The sequence below is a fragment of the Mytilus californianus genome, unplaced genomic scaffold, assembly GCF_021869535.1.
Source record: "Mytilus californianus isolate M0D057914Y unplaced genomic scaffold, xbMytCali1.0.p SCAF_7, whole genome shotgun sequence".
In the NCBI taxonomy this organism is placed as follows: Eukaryota; Metazoa; Mollusca; class Bivalvia; order Mytilida; family Mytilidae; genus Mytilus; species Mytilus californianus.
Window position 1 is genome coordinate 13,914,369 of NW_026262723.1, and position 19,087 is coordinate 13,933,455.

General features: G+C 32.6%; 1 protein-coding gene across 1 annotated transcript; it reads left to right on the top strand.

Annotated features, from left to right (window-relative positions):
* Positions 1-3,178: 3,178 nt before the first annotated feature.
* On the top strand, positions 3,179-10,155 carry LOC127707441 (uncharacterized). Its single transcript, XM_052211969.1, has 4 exons — positions 3,179-3,582; positions 6,563-6,709; positions 9,215-9,283; positions 9,647-10,155. The coding sequence occupies exons 1-4, from the start codon at positions 3,258-3,260 to the stop codon at positions 10,132-10,134; spliced, it is 1,029 nt and encodes a 342-aa protein (XP_052067929.1). The 5' UTR covers positions 3,179-3,257; the 3' UTR covers positions 10,135-10,155.
* The last annotated feature ends 8,932 nt before the right edge of the window (positions 10,156-19,087 follow it).

Consider the following 19,087-nt stretch of genomic DNA (forward strand, 5'->3'; position numbering starts at 1 on the left):
TTTTTTTTAAATTTTGTCAATTTTGTGCATATAGAATGTCCCAAAAAGAGTGAGATAAAAATCCAATCGGTATTGTATGATCTCAAGGATACTATAAGGCAAGGTATGCATCTTACATGTATATCTTTTACATCACAATTGTCGTCTGATTTGTTGCATTTAACTCATTTCGCCCTATGGGCCATCTGAGTAATTACCATCGCTTAATGTCCTCAGTCGTCGTTTGTTGTCATCGTAAACATTTTCCAAATATTATCTTTGCTTTTTGTTCCTGTCAATCAACCAACCTTGGCTTAACATATAATATATTGGTGAAATGTGTTTGATGACTAATTTCTTGAAAACCATAATAGATCACAGAAAAGCTGACAGAATCACGAATGATCAGTATGTCAAGATGTACCCTTTTCCACCTAAGCTTCCAGTTAGACTCTTTATATGAGGCCGACTTTATATAGGAGCATCTTGGGATGAATGAAAAGAAAAAGAAACTAGCATTAGCATCCCTTAATCATAGCCAGAAATTAGTAGTACTTTTTCTAATTAATATTCATAATATGTAAATGAGAATTGTACCACGTGATAATAGTTTGAACTGGACTGGCTTGATATCATTAAAATATTTAAAACACGGATATTATAAGTTGCCCGTCACAGAGTCCTTGTTTATAATCACTCTGATATTTCCGTAAAGTTGTCAGGCGGTCAAAATCAAAACAATGAACGCGAATTTAGTGAATTTTTCGTGTTTTCGTGAGTTTATTCTTCTTGAAATAGGAGCATTTTAACTTTACGTGGGAACCTAGAGTTCAACTACTACACATACAAGGTTTGGACTTGCTTATTCTTTGGACATTCAAGTTTCAAGTTTCATCCCCGCAACCTGTTTTTGTAATGACCTTGTTAGCCAATTTTCAACACGAAGTTTGCAAATTTGACGTTTCAGCCATTTTATCCTGTATTTTATGCTGCAATGTTAAAAGCCTCTCGCTTCGATTTTTTAAAATAGCTCAGGAACCTTGATTTTTGCAACGACAGTCATTATGTTTCGTTTAAATGGTGTATATTGTTGTGTATATTTATTTTCTGTCGCCGCAACCTGTTTATCACTTAAATTAAAGTTAAAACAGACATTTTTTTTCAAAATTCCGTTTCATTTCAATATAATTTCCGTGACCCGTACGCGTATCCGATTTCTTTAGTATAATATTCAATAAGCAAAGTGGCGTTGATTTCTGGATATGTTTAACGTTCCGCAATATTGATAATGTCATTTCTCTAATTATTGCAAAGCTTGGTGACCATGTTTAACGTCGAACAAGAAATAAAGGATTAAACAGGTATAGTTAAGTCTGCTTCATATCTTGACTTACATCTAGAAATAGACAATGAGGTTTGGTTGGGAACAGAACTTTACGACAAAAGAGACGATTCCAGCATCCCAAATGTAAAATTTCCATTTAAATAGAGCAACATTCCAGCAGCGTCTGCGAATGGAGTATATACCCCCACCCCACCCAAGTTGATATGAAACACATTATTTCGGAGCTTGAGTTTCCTATCATTATTTCCTTGATAGAGGGTATCCGCTAACAAGGAAGAATGCATGGTCTTATTAACTCCAAATATACGGTAGAAAATGTATAAATACAAAACGTATTGAATCAGAAATGGTAAAATCCTAGAATTACATAATTATTATGTATCAGCAAAATACTTAATTTGGTCTATCCGTGGGGAAACCAAATAATTGCAGGCGTGTAAAAATATAATATCTGAAGAAATGGCTATCTATTGTTGTATGACATACAAGTAAAACTACTTGTATATATATAAATAAACATTAATACAATTTTTTATATTTTGTAAACTCGATAGTTTACTTTTTCTAGCTAAATGAAGAAGACAATTCTCAAAGTGAGTATGATAACTTTATCAAACAAACACGGGTCTCGATCCTTTCGGAGTTTATGTGGTTCCCTTAGTTTTGATTGTTACCTTGATTTGTCTCTTCTAAATCAACTAATGAGATTTGAACATTGATAAACTACTTTCGCCTTAATCTACACAGGATTTGCCGACCTTAACAAATTGCATTTGGTTACAATAAAAAAAATACTTAGAGAACTACCATTGTCTTTAGACATGGAAATATGCGAGAAACATGCATCAAACGTTTCACGTTCCCACGAATGGAACAATTCATGTTAAAATGACGCATATTCTTATTTGTTGGTTGTTATTGAGTTTTAAATTTGACTTAATGATGTCAAAAGATGTAATTATGGCTTTTTCCAATAAAAAAAACGAATGTTCGATGTTTATGTGAATACTGTAAGGATCAGATTCTACATTTGCCGCACATCTGATAGATTTTTTGTAACAGAACACAATGAAAATATATGTCAGAATCTTCTATCAGGGAGAAATTATCCAGGGAAGAACAGTCCGAAACTGTTCTAGGGAAGAAGCGCGTCTGTTAGAAACTTTCAAAAGTGACAAGAGAACTGTTCTAGAAACAAAATACATGGATAAAACCAGAGGATTCTAAATATCTGACAAAAAGCCAATAACAAGATCAGCGAGCAGCCTTAACATCACTTTTTTATTCCATTTTTGATCATATAGATGCATGGACTAATCTGGTGCTTAAATTGTTTAAACTGTCCAAAAGAAAATTAGAATTTTTCTCTGTGAAATCCCGCGCTCAATTTAACATGTTGAATTTGGCTTTTTATCAAGTTCCATGTACGTCCCAGTTTGTCTGCAATTCATACGCTCCTTTTTTTTAATTTTGCTGCATGAATAAATCTGCTGGCACCTGAAAGCTTACGGTTACTTCAGATAAGTTTAACTAAGCCTTAATTTGTGGATTCAATTTCCTTTCGTTGGTACCAATTTTGGTGGATTAAGGAAAACTATTTTTCGTGGCTAATTTATTTTTACAATCATGCTCTTGAAATTTGACAGATTTTAATACTCAATTTCGGGTTCGTCTATACCTTATAAATTTACAAAAAAAGTAGTACATATTCCTTGATAGGTCTACATTTTTTTTCATAAATGTCTATAACATTGTAAATTTCATGCAAGTGTTTGAATTGTGAATAATTATAACATTAAACATTAAAACAATAGGATCGATCGAATGTTATTTAAATAAAAATATTAACATCAAAAGTCCCGCAATAAAGCTGGACTCATATTACAGTTTACGTGGAACAACACGATCGATAATCTATAACCGCCTGAGGAGAATGAAAGGTAGATTTTTTCTTATTTTTTGTCTTGTTTGCCTTGTCAAATCAAAAGAAATTCAAGGATTCATTGATGTATCAGATAAAGGATCGAATACCCCACTTACGTGGTTCATATTACAACGATTGACTCAGATTGGGACACAGCTGGGAAATCTTCAAACACAGAATCATGATAAACAAGGAAGGCTTAGCAAAGTGGAGGAAAATGTAGCAAACCTCAAGACGAAGATTGGAGATAGAAACAGTCAGGAATACCGTGTAATTCTTGCCAGAATACAATCAGATTTGCAGAAGTTAATGAAACAGAGTGTAAAAGACAAAGGTAATATTATTTGTTTAATTATGGTAGATTGACTGTACCCATTGGTTGTAAAATAGCAGCACACGAATGCTTCAATCTGCAAATTTTCAAACCGAATGGCAATTTATGTGTAAGACTGTATATTTCTAAAATGAAAAATAAGTGATGTGCTGCATTATTTAGACTGTTTTTACAAATACCGAATATTTGTGTTTGTCCGATTCAATTTTTCAACTTAGTCATAGAAGGGAAGATAACTCTTATAGTAACAATTTTAAAAAGGAATGTAAATAAAGTTTTATTTCTTTTACTTGTAGCAAGAGAACAATTTCATTGACGCCACTTAGTCATCCAAAAAGCATAATATTCCACCCGTCTTCTAATATTTTATTTCAAAATTCTATCTCATAAATTTCTTTCTATTCACAAAAAAAAATCATATGAATAATCTATGCAATTTTGCACAACTTGTAGCTTGCAAAATAGCACAGTGACCAAGACATTTCATTTTATTTTTTTGAAAACAGCATGGTGAAAACTACGTTATGGCAAAGTATAAGAAAATTCTATCCGAGGAAATATTTAGTGATGAACACTCTTAAAAGATAAATAAAGGCAACAGTAGTATACCGCTGTTCATAAGTCATAAATCGATAGAGAGAAAACAAATCATGGTTACAAACTAAAACCCAGGGAAACACATCAACTATAAGAGGAAAGCAATGGAACAACAGAAACACTGAAGTGCAACAAAAACAAACGACAACATACATAAAAACGAACTATTTGATAACAACTGCCATCTTCCTGACTTGGTACAGGACATTTTAAGAAAAAATGGTGGGTTGAACCTGGTTTTATGGCTAGCCAAACCTCCCGCGTATATGGCAATGTTAAAAAACATCGCTAAAATGACAACACTACGTAAGAGAAATACAGCACAAACAAACGCAAGAACACTCAGCACAGAGAAACGCACAAATAAATAATATAATAGTCGTTACAACATGTAAACCGCGGAATAACAACGAACATCTTCCATTACAACAGACAGCACAGGACATCACAAACAGTGACGTATTTTTGTAACGAAAATTTAATATTGAAATTCATACAATTATTTTCTCAATACTAGTCCAAACAATTATTGTTTACACTTGAAAATAAGTGGGAAGTTCATAAATTATGTTAAGAACAATGTTTTTACACAACAGTTATTGTCTAGTGTACCATTAACTTCAGTTTGAGTATCTTTTTCTATTTCCCGCATGCTATTTCGTTTCACAATAAACAACTACTCTCATTATCAACAAGGAAATAAATAACAGCCTATATAAATGAGCGTTTTCAAAGGACTAACATGAGGTGAATTTGCAAAACGCCAAATGAATTCAAGAAATTGTCCGACTCTAAACAAACGACGCGTTCTAACAAGCCTTGATAAAAAAAAAAATTTGCCACTTATTGGCCATGGTTTACCACTTTTTGAGTTTTATATCGCTTGCCATCAACTGTCCTTATGTCTATATAATATAAACGAAATATAAACAAGGGAGCCAAAACATCGGAATTGCAACGCAGTGACACAAGGTGTGAAGATGAGCAATAATTTCCCGCTATCTATGCATAGATGCAAAGAAATAAACTCATCAGAGATACCAGAATTGAAATTGTGTACGCCGGACGCGCGTTTTCTCTAAAACACACTCATCAGTGACTCTCTAATAAAAAAAGATAATAAGGTCTATTCAAATACAAAGTTGAGAGCATTGGAGACCCAAAATTCCAAAAGGTTTTGCCAAATTGAGCTAAGGTAATCTATTCCTGGGGTAGAAAATCCTTAGTATTTCGAAAAAATTCAGTCTTGTAATCAGTTAATTTATAATCATGACCATACAGCCCTTGGATGGTGTAAACTTTCCAAAAAAACGTGTATGGTGTAATGGTGTATGGCATATGGTGCAATGGTAGACGGTGTATGGTGCTATGGTGTATGGTGTAAGGGGAATTGCGTAATGGTGTAACGTGCGATCGGGAATATTATGAATGAATGGTGTACGAAATTTTAAAACTATGCAAAATATTGATAAGAACTGATTTATAATTTCATACATTAATTTACAATTAATTCGATTTTTAAGATAAATAAATAATTTTGTAGTCGCACGCTTTCTTTGAAATTAAATTGCATTATGGTGTAATGTGTAAGGTGTATGGTGCAAAGGTGTAACGTGTAGGGTCTTTGATCCATCCCAAAATCATACAAAGCTACACTTGTCAAAAAAAGACATCTGTAATCTTGTCAAACATGTGGAATTTATGATAGAAGGAAAAAATGTCTCGGTCATTTTATAAATTTAGTGCGTTCGACGCGCTTATCTGATTAACATTCATAGGAACGCTCAAACCCCTAAAACTGTAAAGGTCAAGGATATATAAGAACTTAGATACGTAAACAATTATGTGATTATCAACAAGATTATGACCAGCAGTATTTGGCATAAGTGTTTGCTAGTGAAATCACCGTAATGTATAATGAACATGTTATGATACTTGGTGAGTTTTTGAAACCACTAGGTCAAAGCAACTGTTTGTGGATGTTTAGTCCTTCGAAGGTATCACCAACGTGCTGACATGAAATATCATGAATATAATTTTCGGTTAATTAACTATGTATAAAATGGTGAAATATTCAAAACACTATGGTTCGTCTTCTCCAAATAAAGATTGCCTTATCCGTATTTGGCCCAACTTTTCAGAATTTTCGGTTATTAATGTTCTGTATTTGATTAGACTTTCCAACTGCTTTTATTCGAGCACCACTGATAAGTCTTATGAAGACGAATCGCGCGTCTGACGTTCAAAATTATAAGACAAATGTTTAAACAAAATATGTTTCAAACGCTTATGAAATAAATCTTTCAAAATTGCAAAACAACACCTTCCAAAAACACAACAAACAAACAAATATGATAATTTTATTACTGTTTGTTTTAAATAGAAGAAATATCTTCATTGAAACTATCTTTAAAGAAGAATTCAAACAAACTACAGCAATGTACGACGAAGTCACAGCAACAAGAAGAGGATATTTCCAAAATGAACATAACAGTGAATAAGAACTTTAACAGCATACAACAACGAACGGGTGAGTTACGAAAATAACAGAAACGTACTGTACATAGAAATACATGTACATCTTTATGTAAACATTGTGATTTTTTGTTAATGTACATTCAACTATTGTTCTTACATCTAGCCTAACGCTGTTTTACGAAAGAATATTTTTATAATGGGTCTTATTAATGGATATATTAAGACATACTGAAAAAAAATCACATTTTATGCAATATATTTGTGCTTAGAATCAAATGAACTGAAAATGAGCGTTTAATTCTTATCGCTTTAATCTGGTATATCTTGACAAATCCAATGAATAGAGATATTGTTTGGACAACTGAAACTCCCTTATAAAAAAAAATGTGTTATAATTGCCAATTAAACAACTCTCCTCCAGAGACCATATGACGGAGATGTTAGCAAAAACTACATTTTTTGTAAAAATAAAAGAGGCGAAAGATATTAAAGGGACAATCAAAACTCATAATTCGAAAAAAAGGCCGACAAAAAAAACATGACAAAAACGGAAAACTTCAAACAAGTTTACAAAACACTACATATCAAACTAAACACTGAGATGCAGGAATTCCGCTGAAAAAGGGATGCTCTGGAACCATTATCAGATCCACAAATGGCACCTGTCGGTTTGCTAATCGATGTAGAAATTCGCAGATAAGTCTCATTCGATCATATGGTCGCTACTGATCTTGTTTTTTGTGAATTGGTAAAGAAATCAAGGTAAGCAGTAAGCTGCAGTATATATACATGTTGTAGTTATAAACTCTTTAGTATAATAATTTTTGAGAATATTCTATACAATGTCAGTTCACCTATTATGTTGCTAATTACTGTGCTTAAATTTGAATGACACGATTTGCAGGTTCGTTGCATCACCTTACACATCTACAGATCTGAACTTAGGTTAAAATGTCATTGAGACATACTGTTGTGGCATTAAATATATGAATAAAAAGACCTTTGATGTACAGACAATCGTAATGTACATAAAAATGATAAGAAGGTCGTTCCGTCTGGACGAAGGAAAGACCTTCCTTAACCAAATTATTTTATATATCATATTAAATCATTTTATTAGTGTAAAATCCAAATATTGGATTGTAACCAATACAAACATGACAATATTTACAAACATACAATTTTCAAAGTTAGCCAACATTCATATTATATATTAAGTATAAATAATCATCATCATTCGTAAATATAAATCAACATGCCGACATCTTATACATTCAGATATTTCACATCCAATATTTTATGGTAATATTCTTTACAAAGCACAAAATGTCGGCATTCACCTCAAAAGCTAACCAAACATTTAAACAGACTTGTTCGGAAAGGACAGGTCATTAATGATTGCATATTTTGGTACTAATAATGATTCACTCATAGGGTCTTTGCATCGGAAATAAACACATTTATTCTAAAACCAGTTGTTTGCATGATACGGGTTATGTTCTTCTCGTATATTTTATGATGGTATAATACTAAACCCCTAACGGGAGGGATTGTACTTGATTTTTATATGATGAAGACATAATCTTTCAATCAGTTTAATTGATGTCTGGAGATGGCATGTCAGTAACTGCTAGTAGTCCTTTATTAATTATGTATCATTGTCATTTTGCTTAGTTTCTTTTTTTACCTATTCTGACATTGGACTCGGACTTCTTTTAAACTGAGTTTTACTGTGCGTATTGCTATGTGTTTCCTTGCACCTGTCCCAAGTCAGGACCCTCTGGCCTTTGTTAGTCTTTGTATGTTTTTTAATTTTAGTTCATTTATATGTTTTGGAATTTAGTGTGACGTCCATTTTCACTGAACTAGTACTCAATTTTATTTAGGGGCCAGCTGAGGACCACCTCCGGGTGCGGGATTTTCTCGCTGCGTTGAAGACCCATTGGTGGCCTTCGGCTGTTGTCTCCTCTTTGATCGGGTTGTTGTCTCTTTGACATATCCCCCATTTCAATTCTCAATTTTATATATATGACATAATGTTTTCGGAAATAACATACACATCCATACATTAAAAAAAGTATGGTAACTAAAATATTGTGTATGTACGTATTATTACAAGAAGATACTGGGTAAAAGTCAATGAAAAAAACAAAGTCAAAGATACCTTAAAAAAGTTCTAAATTTCAATATAGTTGTCATCAATAGCAAGATGTCCATATAATATACCACGCTCCCTTTCGCCCGGCGACTTTGCAATAATAATACCATTATCAAATTTATTGCACCAGACGTGTATTTTGACCATTAATATATTTCAGCGATGCTCGGGACCACTCTATTTGAAAGTTAAGTCAACCTTGGACTAAGAATCAAACTATCTATAATGGAAAAATTGCGAAAAAAAATCATTAACAACTGATTTCCTAAGAACATCCTTTTTACACCGTCAAGCTAGGATGTCATAGGGATATTTTGTAACATTATTCTGTTAAAAAATGTGGTTTATAGTTTCAGGTCAAATGACATGCTCTAACATTGTGAATACTATTTCTTTTAGACGGAACCAATTACATCCAATGGGGTAGGTCAACCTGCACCAGTTCAAAAGCAAAACTAGTTTATAGTGGTAAGGTTTATATTGAAATATAATAAAATGGTTGAAAAGTAACAATAGCTAGTACTATTCTCTAAATATATGTTTGCAAAGAGGATCTTATGATATGTTTTATGAAATAATATCTATATTTTTCGTTTCAACTTTTTATTTGATTTATTTTCATCGAACTTGTGAAAAAATATATATCCTCTTAATTATCTCCAAAAATAGATAAACATAAGTATATTATGATACATATAAATGAAAACCGTCTTCATTATAACCATTTTGATAGCTTTTAATTTCAATGTAGTGCGAATTATCTAATAAATTAAGTTCTACAGTAGTGAGTGATCTTTTTTTTTTTATTTAACTATTCTTCATATTTTAAAGGTTTTGTTGGTGGATCGTCATACACAGTTGCAGGCCCTCCTAATAATCTCTGTGTTCCAAATGAACCACAGTGGGGTTTTTATGATAACAAAGTGAACAGCAGTCCCTTTGTTGGTGCTGCTGTGTTCCAAAACTATGACATAAACATCCAGAACACCCTATTTGATAAGAAATACAATTATTATATGATCCAATGTGCTGTTTGTGATTTGACACAGGCATCGTCCACCATGATGATTCCAGGACGAAAAAGATGCTATGAGAATTGGAGGATGGAATACACCGGGTATCTGATGGGCGGTCATCCTTCAAATAAGGCTAATCCAGAATACATCTGTGTTGATGGCAACCCTGATTATATTAGGAAGATTCCCAGATTGTCAAACGAAGGCATTTTGTACTCCGTACACTCGCAATGTAACGGAGCTACCCCTTGTCCGCCTTATGTTAACGGTAGGGAGATGACATGTGTTGTCTGTTCGAAATAAAATATGTTCATGCTTATTTCATGTATTTGTTGTGTTGGTATTTTCGTCCGTCGTTTAAAACAAAATGTGAATTAAACAAACTGATAACTTAATAATGTTTCAGTCTCATTAATCCATTAAAATAAAATCAAGGTAAAACAAAGACTAAGGGAATAGCTTGATCTTACAAGGGTGCAAATCAATATGTGTAGGAGAAGGTATGCGTCTCCTGCTATGCATGTATCACCCCTCATGCGAATCCAAACTCAATAAAATTTCACAATCATGAACAGGACACAATTGGTAAGTTATCAGACCAGACGACTTTTATAGTATCTAAAGATCTACGACCGCAAAAACATGTCGCTATTGAGTTCAGACACATCGTAAGCAAGGTAATGATCAATAAATTCGTTATGGTGATCGACAAATTTTGTGTAGATCTGGGTCATTAATCAACTCGGTTTAAGCACTTTTTCAGTTAGGAGCACATCCCTGTTAATGAAGTCCATATTGTGTTAACATGTAAAAGCGTAACCGTATCAATTCAGATACGTACACCATACGATTGGGTAAAGGATATGTGACTACTGACAAATAGTTGACAATTGCAAACTTTAAGTTGAAATCCATTCTTTTCGAGTGTAGATCAGGTTTTTTTTGAGTGATAATACATGTGATCAGATCAATTTACTGCTATTATGCAAGTATAGTAGTTTAATTCACGACTTTTCATCTTATTTTGAATACTATACATATTTTGAGCAGAAACTACGCACAATTTTCTTGAATTTCACTTAAAATCCTGCGGTTTACATTAATGTTCGTGTTTTTTCGAGAGCAATATTTAAAACGTCCAGTTTTTTTAACAAACGGTCCGGGTTTTTAAAAGAAATAAGAATAAGAAAGAAGGCATTCTTTGCGTTTACACTAGTTTTTTTTTTCTTCTAGTTATAACTGTAATTAAGTAAAGAACAATGTTATATATTCCCAAGAAGTCAAAACAAACATAATACAATGATGATCAAGTTTTATCATTTTTGATTAAATGCTTATTTTCGCATGTTTCTGTATTGCAAACATTTTACAATAACTTTGCAAATTGCAGTATTACGATATATAAGAAATCATTTGGGCCTTTTTAAAACGATCTTTAGGACAGATTACAGGGTATCTACATAATCTATTACCTTTACAATTTCGTTTCATGCTGCCTTTGTTTTACAGTCAATAATATGTAATGATTGATATATTTAACAGTAGGAAACCCCTGAGTTATAAAAATAGGGGTACGAAAACAAAAAAAAAGCAGTAAAAAATCCAAAAAATTCAATATAAACACAAATATTCTTCCCCCTAAATCAATTACAATAACAAAACAAAAAACACACACTTAATCCGTCCATGTTCTATTTCCCATTGACAATAACATTTGAATTGAATTGAATATCTTATAAAAAAAAATGAAAACAACACTTTATAAATTTCATGCGTCACAGCGCTTTATTGGATTTACCTTCATCCGGACCGCTCAAAGCCGAGTATTCTTAAGCCAGGGACATATAAGAACCGAAACAGTTGAAGAGCTATATGACCAAAAGCCAAAAAATATTAATGAAATCCATCTAAGGCTCAACTTTGACTGAAGGAGTTGAAACCTTAGTTACTTAATAATTTTTAAATTTTTAAACAGACAATTTTAGACAATAAACTGTTGGTTGCTTAACGTCCAGTGGCAAATATTTCATGCATGTTCAGGACGAGAACAAATAAACAATAAATACAATAGGTATATCATGTAAGAGGCCGTTCGGGATGAAGGTCGGGAGATTGAGGGTGCAACTGGAAATTGAGGGTATGTTGGATGGGAACAGACATTTTGCATTGCAACAGGCCATATATGTACCCCTGAAAGAGTTGTTCTTAACGTGCAGAGAGCGTGGCACTATCTCTACACATCCCATTCTAACCGGACGTGGCTGTGCACTTCTTCTTCCCGCACAGCCAAACGGACGCCCCACTGTTGCAATGCTTTTAAGAGTAAAGGTTGGCGCCTATTAAAACGTTTAAACCCGCTGCATTTGTTTGCACCTGTCCTAAGTCAGAAACCTGATGTTCAGTGGTTGGCGTTCATAAGTGTTTCTCGTTTCGCGTTTTTCATATAGATTAGACTGTTGGTTTTCCTGTTTGAATGGTCTAAACTAGTCATTTTTGGGGCCCTTTTTAGCTTTCTGTTCGGTGTGAGCCAAAGCTCCGTGTTGAAGGCCGTACTTTGACCTATAATGGTTTACTTTTACAAATTGTGACTTGGATGGAGGGTTGTCTCATTGGCACTCACACCACATCTTCTTATATCTTTTCACTGCCGGTCTGGAGATGACCTAAATGGCCATATTTCTATTTCCACGTCCCCTTGGAGGTAAAATGTATTAGAAAGGTTTGCTAAAAATTATGTCAGTACCGAAGTTCTGACTTCTGAGCTGCTGATAACATCGCGGACTTAATCATCGAATGTATTTAATAAAAAATGAAAAAAATAATATATAATACGACCCCTTTGAAATAATAATAAAAAAATGTGTATATAATATGCGTACAACTCACAAATATACATTGTCAATTCATATTCTTTTAAATTCTGATGGAAAGGAAGCTATGAGAGTATTTTTTTTCTGTGTGACTAAGCATAATATACACTTGATCAAACTCCTCTTTACAGTAGGTGCATTTGAATGTTGTTCTTGTATTTCATTTCTTGAACAATAAAACATATTACCATCAAGAAAAATAGTAAATGAAACATTTAGGATGTATTTTCTGTTTAAAAAACACACATTTATCAGCTTTAAACACCTATGTGTACATACGTTGCAATCAACATGTCTGTGCTCAAATAAAGATTGTTTACGAAATATATACTGTATGAAATCCATATCGGTACACTCACACGAAGATTGTTCACATCATATAAATTTACTGTATGGAATCGACATCGGTATACGTATGTTTGAATTGATACAACATGTTTACATGGGTTTGGGCATTTGGGCATGTTGGATCGATCCAAACATACGTAAACATGTGTAGGTTCGATACAGTGGACGTGCATGCTATGAACAGTCTTTACCTGGGCACTCGATAAAACATGGACGCACTCGAGAAAACACGGACTGCTCTCGAAAAAACACGGACATGTAAAAATTATTTACTCTCCAAAATGCCCTTATCAGTGGAATAACAAGACTTTTTTTAAATTTTTAAATGTCTGTATATCTATGTATATATAGATTCCATGTATGCTTTTCCTTTGACATTTGCATTGGTATATATGTATTTAAAAATGACTTAAAAAAGCATTGTAAGGCTTCATCAAACGTTTTTAAAACAATAATATGTAGGGTTGATAATAACCCTTTTATCACAAATACTTATTTACTTTGTATGATCTTGTACATTAGGTTCTAGCACCTTTTTGTTTTGTTTACCTGAAATGATGTCTGTTTGTTTACATTTGTTATCATTTTCACTCTAAAAAACATGATCACACTCGAAAACAACCTGATTAAATCAATCGAAAACACACGATCCCAGGCGGACATTTAAAATTCTGTGCTTATTAAATGATAAAACTTACTTTCTGGTTTAAAATGTAGATCGCCACTGTAATTGTACAGTAAATACATGAACAATTAACCTAGAAAGAAGAAACATCTTTTAAGACTAAGTGACAACATTTAAAACATTATTCAATTATAGTTAAATGATATTTTTCTTTATTCAATGTGTCGTTTAAGATGACAACCTACGGTGCACACTCTCATCGCATAGTTGTCTTATATATAAAGTTATAGATATTCTTTTTTTTAATAACTGCATCTATTATGCTGATGTTGTTGATGCAAATTAGCTTAATATTCATATTTTTAAATGCTTCCTTTTTCCAGTACTGAAATATCATGCAGCTTAACGTTTTACCTAAAACACGATTTTGCTCCTCTGTTGTATGAAATGTACTGTAAATTACATTGTGTACCTAGAGGAAGGGTATATTTTAGAGTTTGCTTCATAATAAATCGTTACATAATCCACCCTGTAACTACTCGGGTATGGTATCAAATCGGTTACTTTTTTACTTGGTGAACTAGGAAGTTACGTTAATTGTACAAACAAAAAAAGACAACGACCTTATAGCAATTTACATTGACAAACACATAAGAATTTTATTAACTACGTCCAATTTATGCATTAATTAACTAGCAAAACGTCAAAATCCGTGGCAGTAATTCTCAAAAACAGAACAAATGTTTTGCAGGCAGTTTTGTTCATAAATCATCAAAATCATCGACAAAAAGGCAAATATACAGTTGCTTAAGTTTACGTTATGATCATCAAGCATTCTTAGTCGATTGTTCTATGATATACTGATATGTATTGGTTCATTATTCCGCTCTAAACCATCGACAGTTAACGCCTTGAACTGATTGTATTAATTAATAAAGATTAATGCCGTTTCCCCTATTGGAATCTCCATACAAACAATCATATGAAATATGTTATGTGATATAATGGCAAACATGTGACGTCATTGACTAAATATAGCGTTACCTATATTTTAGAAAACAATAATTTGTTGGTTGGTTGTTTTTTGATTTTTTTTCCATGTTACCATAAAAAAATACACAAGTTTGCTGTTGTATTTGCAGTCTAATAAAATATTCTAAAATATTAAGTCAATAGTATGAGCGAATGCTCATTTCAAATTCTTACTGGAAGACCGCCTGGTGATCAGGAGAGTGAACTGTTGTATAATTTCTCTAATTTTCGTGCTATTTTCACATTTCTCGATCGGTGTGAGAAAATATTTCTCAACTCTAGAGAAACTTTGTTCTTGACAATTGATTGGTCGAAATTCCATTTAGACGTCAAATGTTTTTGATTTTTTTTTGAAGTTCCTATTTTGACGTCATGAAAAAGGCGACCATGCCTGATGACGTCAATTATAAAGAACCCCACTTTCTGCAAATCTTTGAAAAGGAAGGATAAACTTTGTTTAGTTATCTTCTAAAAATCATTAGAGAAATAGATTCCTCCACTACATGTATATCTCGTGTATTACGATATTTAACCACTTTCAATAGTTAAATTTTAAAAATCTAAAAAGCTCGGCAAGCCTCGCGTTCTTAATTTTAAAATTAAACTATTTCGAGTGGAGAAATATCGTAACACACATGATGCAGTGGTGGAATCTATATTACTAAGATCAATTTACCCTGCAAGGCACTTACAAAAAAAAAGTGATTGATTGAACAATGTATTCATTGTTGTTTGCTTTATTTAAGACGAGAACTAATTTCCAATTAATATGAATGGTAAGTTCCGCAAAGTAGGTCGACAAGGATGAAGGGTATAAATTTTGATCTGCTATTAGAAAATTGGGGTTTGTTGAAAAAGAGCCAAAATTTTGCATTGCAAAAGGCCAACATCATACCCTTCACAAAGTTTTTCGCAAACTTTCGTTAACGTATAGACATTGCATGTCCCCATTCTAATCAGACAAGACTGATTATTACTTATATATATATGCAGCACAGCAAATAATGGCCCCACTTTAGTTTTAATGCAGATCGGGAAAAATATAGAGATGACCGTACTCATCTACCGTAGTCAACCCTTTGATGTAAGAAGTGACCCAACAGTGATTTTACATGGCCTGTCTCATACAAATACTTAAATCTCTTAGTGCACAGTTTAACTAACTTCACTGTATTAAATATATATAAAGTCAACAACTACATAAAGAGAGGTAAAAGATACCAAAGGGAAATTCAAACTCATAAGTCAAAAAGTAAACAAAACACAACACAGAAAACTAAAGACTGTGCAACACGAACCCAACCAAACCGGGGTTGATCTCATGTGTTCTGGAAGGGTAAGCAGAGCGTGCCACCCGGTAGGTCACATTCGAGGATAAGAGATTATTGACCAATTGTAACATATTCGTCGTCATGTGTGAAACAGATATTCCATAACAGTCAACCGTGGCGTCAGTAAAATGTTCGAAGTGGTTTTTTCAACATCACTTGTAATAAAAAAAAATGACAATCGTTAACGTACTATATACATTGTTGTTAAGTTAATACTACTATGTACTGTGCTTTATTCTACTGATTTAGATAAAAAAAAAAGGATAGCATTGAGAGTCAAACGATTAGTATGAAGGTGTAATACCACCATTGTTTTCCCCTATTAGTCTTTGTTTCAGAAAATTGTGCAGAATTTATTTTGTTTCAAATAAAGAAATACATGGCAAAGTAAGGTTTTGACCTGTCCAGTACTACAGACAAAATTTCACATAACATTTCATTGCATATAAGATAATAACCATCACTGGAAGTTAACCAATCAAATTGTCACTCCTTTTTTTCCTGTTTACAAGCATTAGTAGCCATGTGACCTCAAGTGTCCAAAATATTCTATAGAAACACCAAATAAAAAAAGAATGGTGCTTTGAAACACCCAAGATATATGTTAATGACTCAGAATTTTTTTTTCTGCAATGAAATGTAGAATTAATTTCCTACAACAGTCAAATTCAAGGGAATATTTTTTTCCACAATGAACGTGATAAAATATTCATGTGGTTGTTGAAAAGTCACATGGTCAGTCGTTTCTTCAGTTATTTCGCTATTATTTTTTTATTTTCATTTCCTTGTATTAAAAAAGTAGACCAATTACGCTCACTAAGTAGTTGGGCAAAATAAAGTTATTTCTTACATAAAATATGTTTACACAATAGGGAAGGATACCATATCAATGTATTGACAACTAATGCTTCAACTTTATTCAAAGTGATGAGAATAGCTCTTTGGGCCAAGTGAGCAAATTAATAATGCCGGAATGTGACGTAATTCAAACAATAGTTATGCTTCAATTCATTTATATGAAAAGTTGATTTGAGTCGTAACTAGTTTTGTATAAAATAATATAGGCATTTCTAAATTGACATCTAGAGAAACTCCAGATAGCAACAATAAGCAAGCAATTTCCTTAAAAATGGAGCAGAGGTCGTGATGACCGACGCTCACTATTTTGGAGTTATGAACAGCTATCTAGACTTTCGCTTATAAAAAAAAAAATTTAACATACTGAACAAGAATGTCAAAATCTATAATGTTTAGTTATTTTATTTCAAGTTGTAATGGTGTTCCTTTAATGCCCCCAGGTTGTATCTAATAATCATTAGGCATCCCCATGTTTGTACCTAATAATCCCTAGACTCGGAAGATTGTTCTCAATAATTAGTGATAGAGACAGCAGTTTTTATACACCCGTCGAAGACGGGACATATTATGTATACCAATGATTGATGAAAAGAAGCTCCATTTAATTTGGTTTTTTTTTCTTCTTTATTTTCCGGTTTGTCGCCCCACAATTATTAGACTTTAATAGTCAGATTTTAGTTGTTTTGCTTTTATATTGTACCATAACTTGAGTTTGCTTGAATTGATTTAGTGGAAACTTTACATAAATGTTGGAATTGGTGAACATAACAAACTGTTTTATTTAAAAAAAAAACAGTATCCCAGGCATTTTTTTCAACAGAGCCATTGTGTTTGCTTATTATTGTTTGCCTTCGAAAATTCCCATTTTATTTTAATCGCTTCTATGAATAAACCAAGTGACACATTAAAACTCCATCAGGCAAAAAGTAAAATATACAAAAGTACCGAACTCCTAGGAAAATTCAAAGCAAAATTAACCTCGAATGAATTTAAGTATTCTTTCTAGGGATATCCGACTACTGTATCACTAGCCTGTCATCACCGAGGTTGTGCGTCATACATAAATAAAATCCACCTTTTCCAGATACAGAGATAAGACTAATTGACATACAGCGCTATTGTTTTTTTCAAAATAAATCTTTTAAAATGTGCGCGTTTTTTATTTTTGTTTTTTATTTTTTGTTTTGTTTTTTTTTGTTTTTTTTTTTTTGTTTTTTATTCATTTGTATTTTTGCGCTTTGAATAATTCTCAGTGATGACATGTAGTCAATTTTTACATCATTTGCTACACCTAAAAACTACCATGTATATGTCTAATGCGATAGTACACATTCGAGGAAGAGAACGGGATTGTGGTTTAGTAGTTGATAATAACATGTTCTTCAACTATTTCTCTTCGAGCTTTATCTTTTTATGGTTTGAAAACCTAGATTCCATTGACAAAAAATCATTATTTACATATAGATATGCTCTTTAGCTCAACTAGCCTGTCCTTTCTTACAGTTAATTTGAATTTAGCATAAACTTATTTAACTTCCTAATATTGGCAAAAGAGATTGTTGCAATAGGACGATATCGCCGCAATAGCCATTTAATTTCCATATACATGTATTCCTTCGGTAGGTAAAGTGCTATGAGGCTTGACAAATGGATACTGTATTCATTATTTTTCATGGAAACAAGATATTGACCACCAATTTTATTTATTATATGAACACCATATTTAGTAAGCTAAGATAGATGTGTAAGATAAATTGCTGTTGGAAGACAAAACAGCGAGAGTAATTAATTATGAATTATGAATAAGATCAGAAGAACATTGACACATCTTTTGTACTAGTACAATTAAAGTGTATGTAAATTTTCAAAGCATTGTAATTGAGCAGGTCTTTGAATTTAAATATTGAACAGCTTTCTTGTTAAAAGATACACATGCAATACGGTTTCGTTTTTTATTCTTCTGTAGAATACTATAGTCATAGAGTAATCCTTACATTATGTTAAAAGTGTGACCAGGGAGTATAGAGAGGGGTAAAAAATGTGTGATGTAAGATATACTAGATAGGCAAACATCAACATCAAAATTTCAACGATTCTAGTCTCAAAATAATCAGTGACAAAATTATTATGCAGTCTTTTCGATGGATTCTATTCAATACAGAACTGATGATTTTAGCAAATTTGCAGCAAAT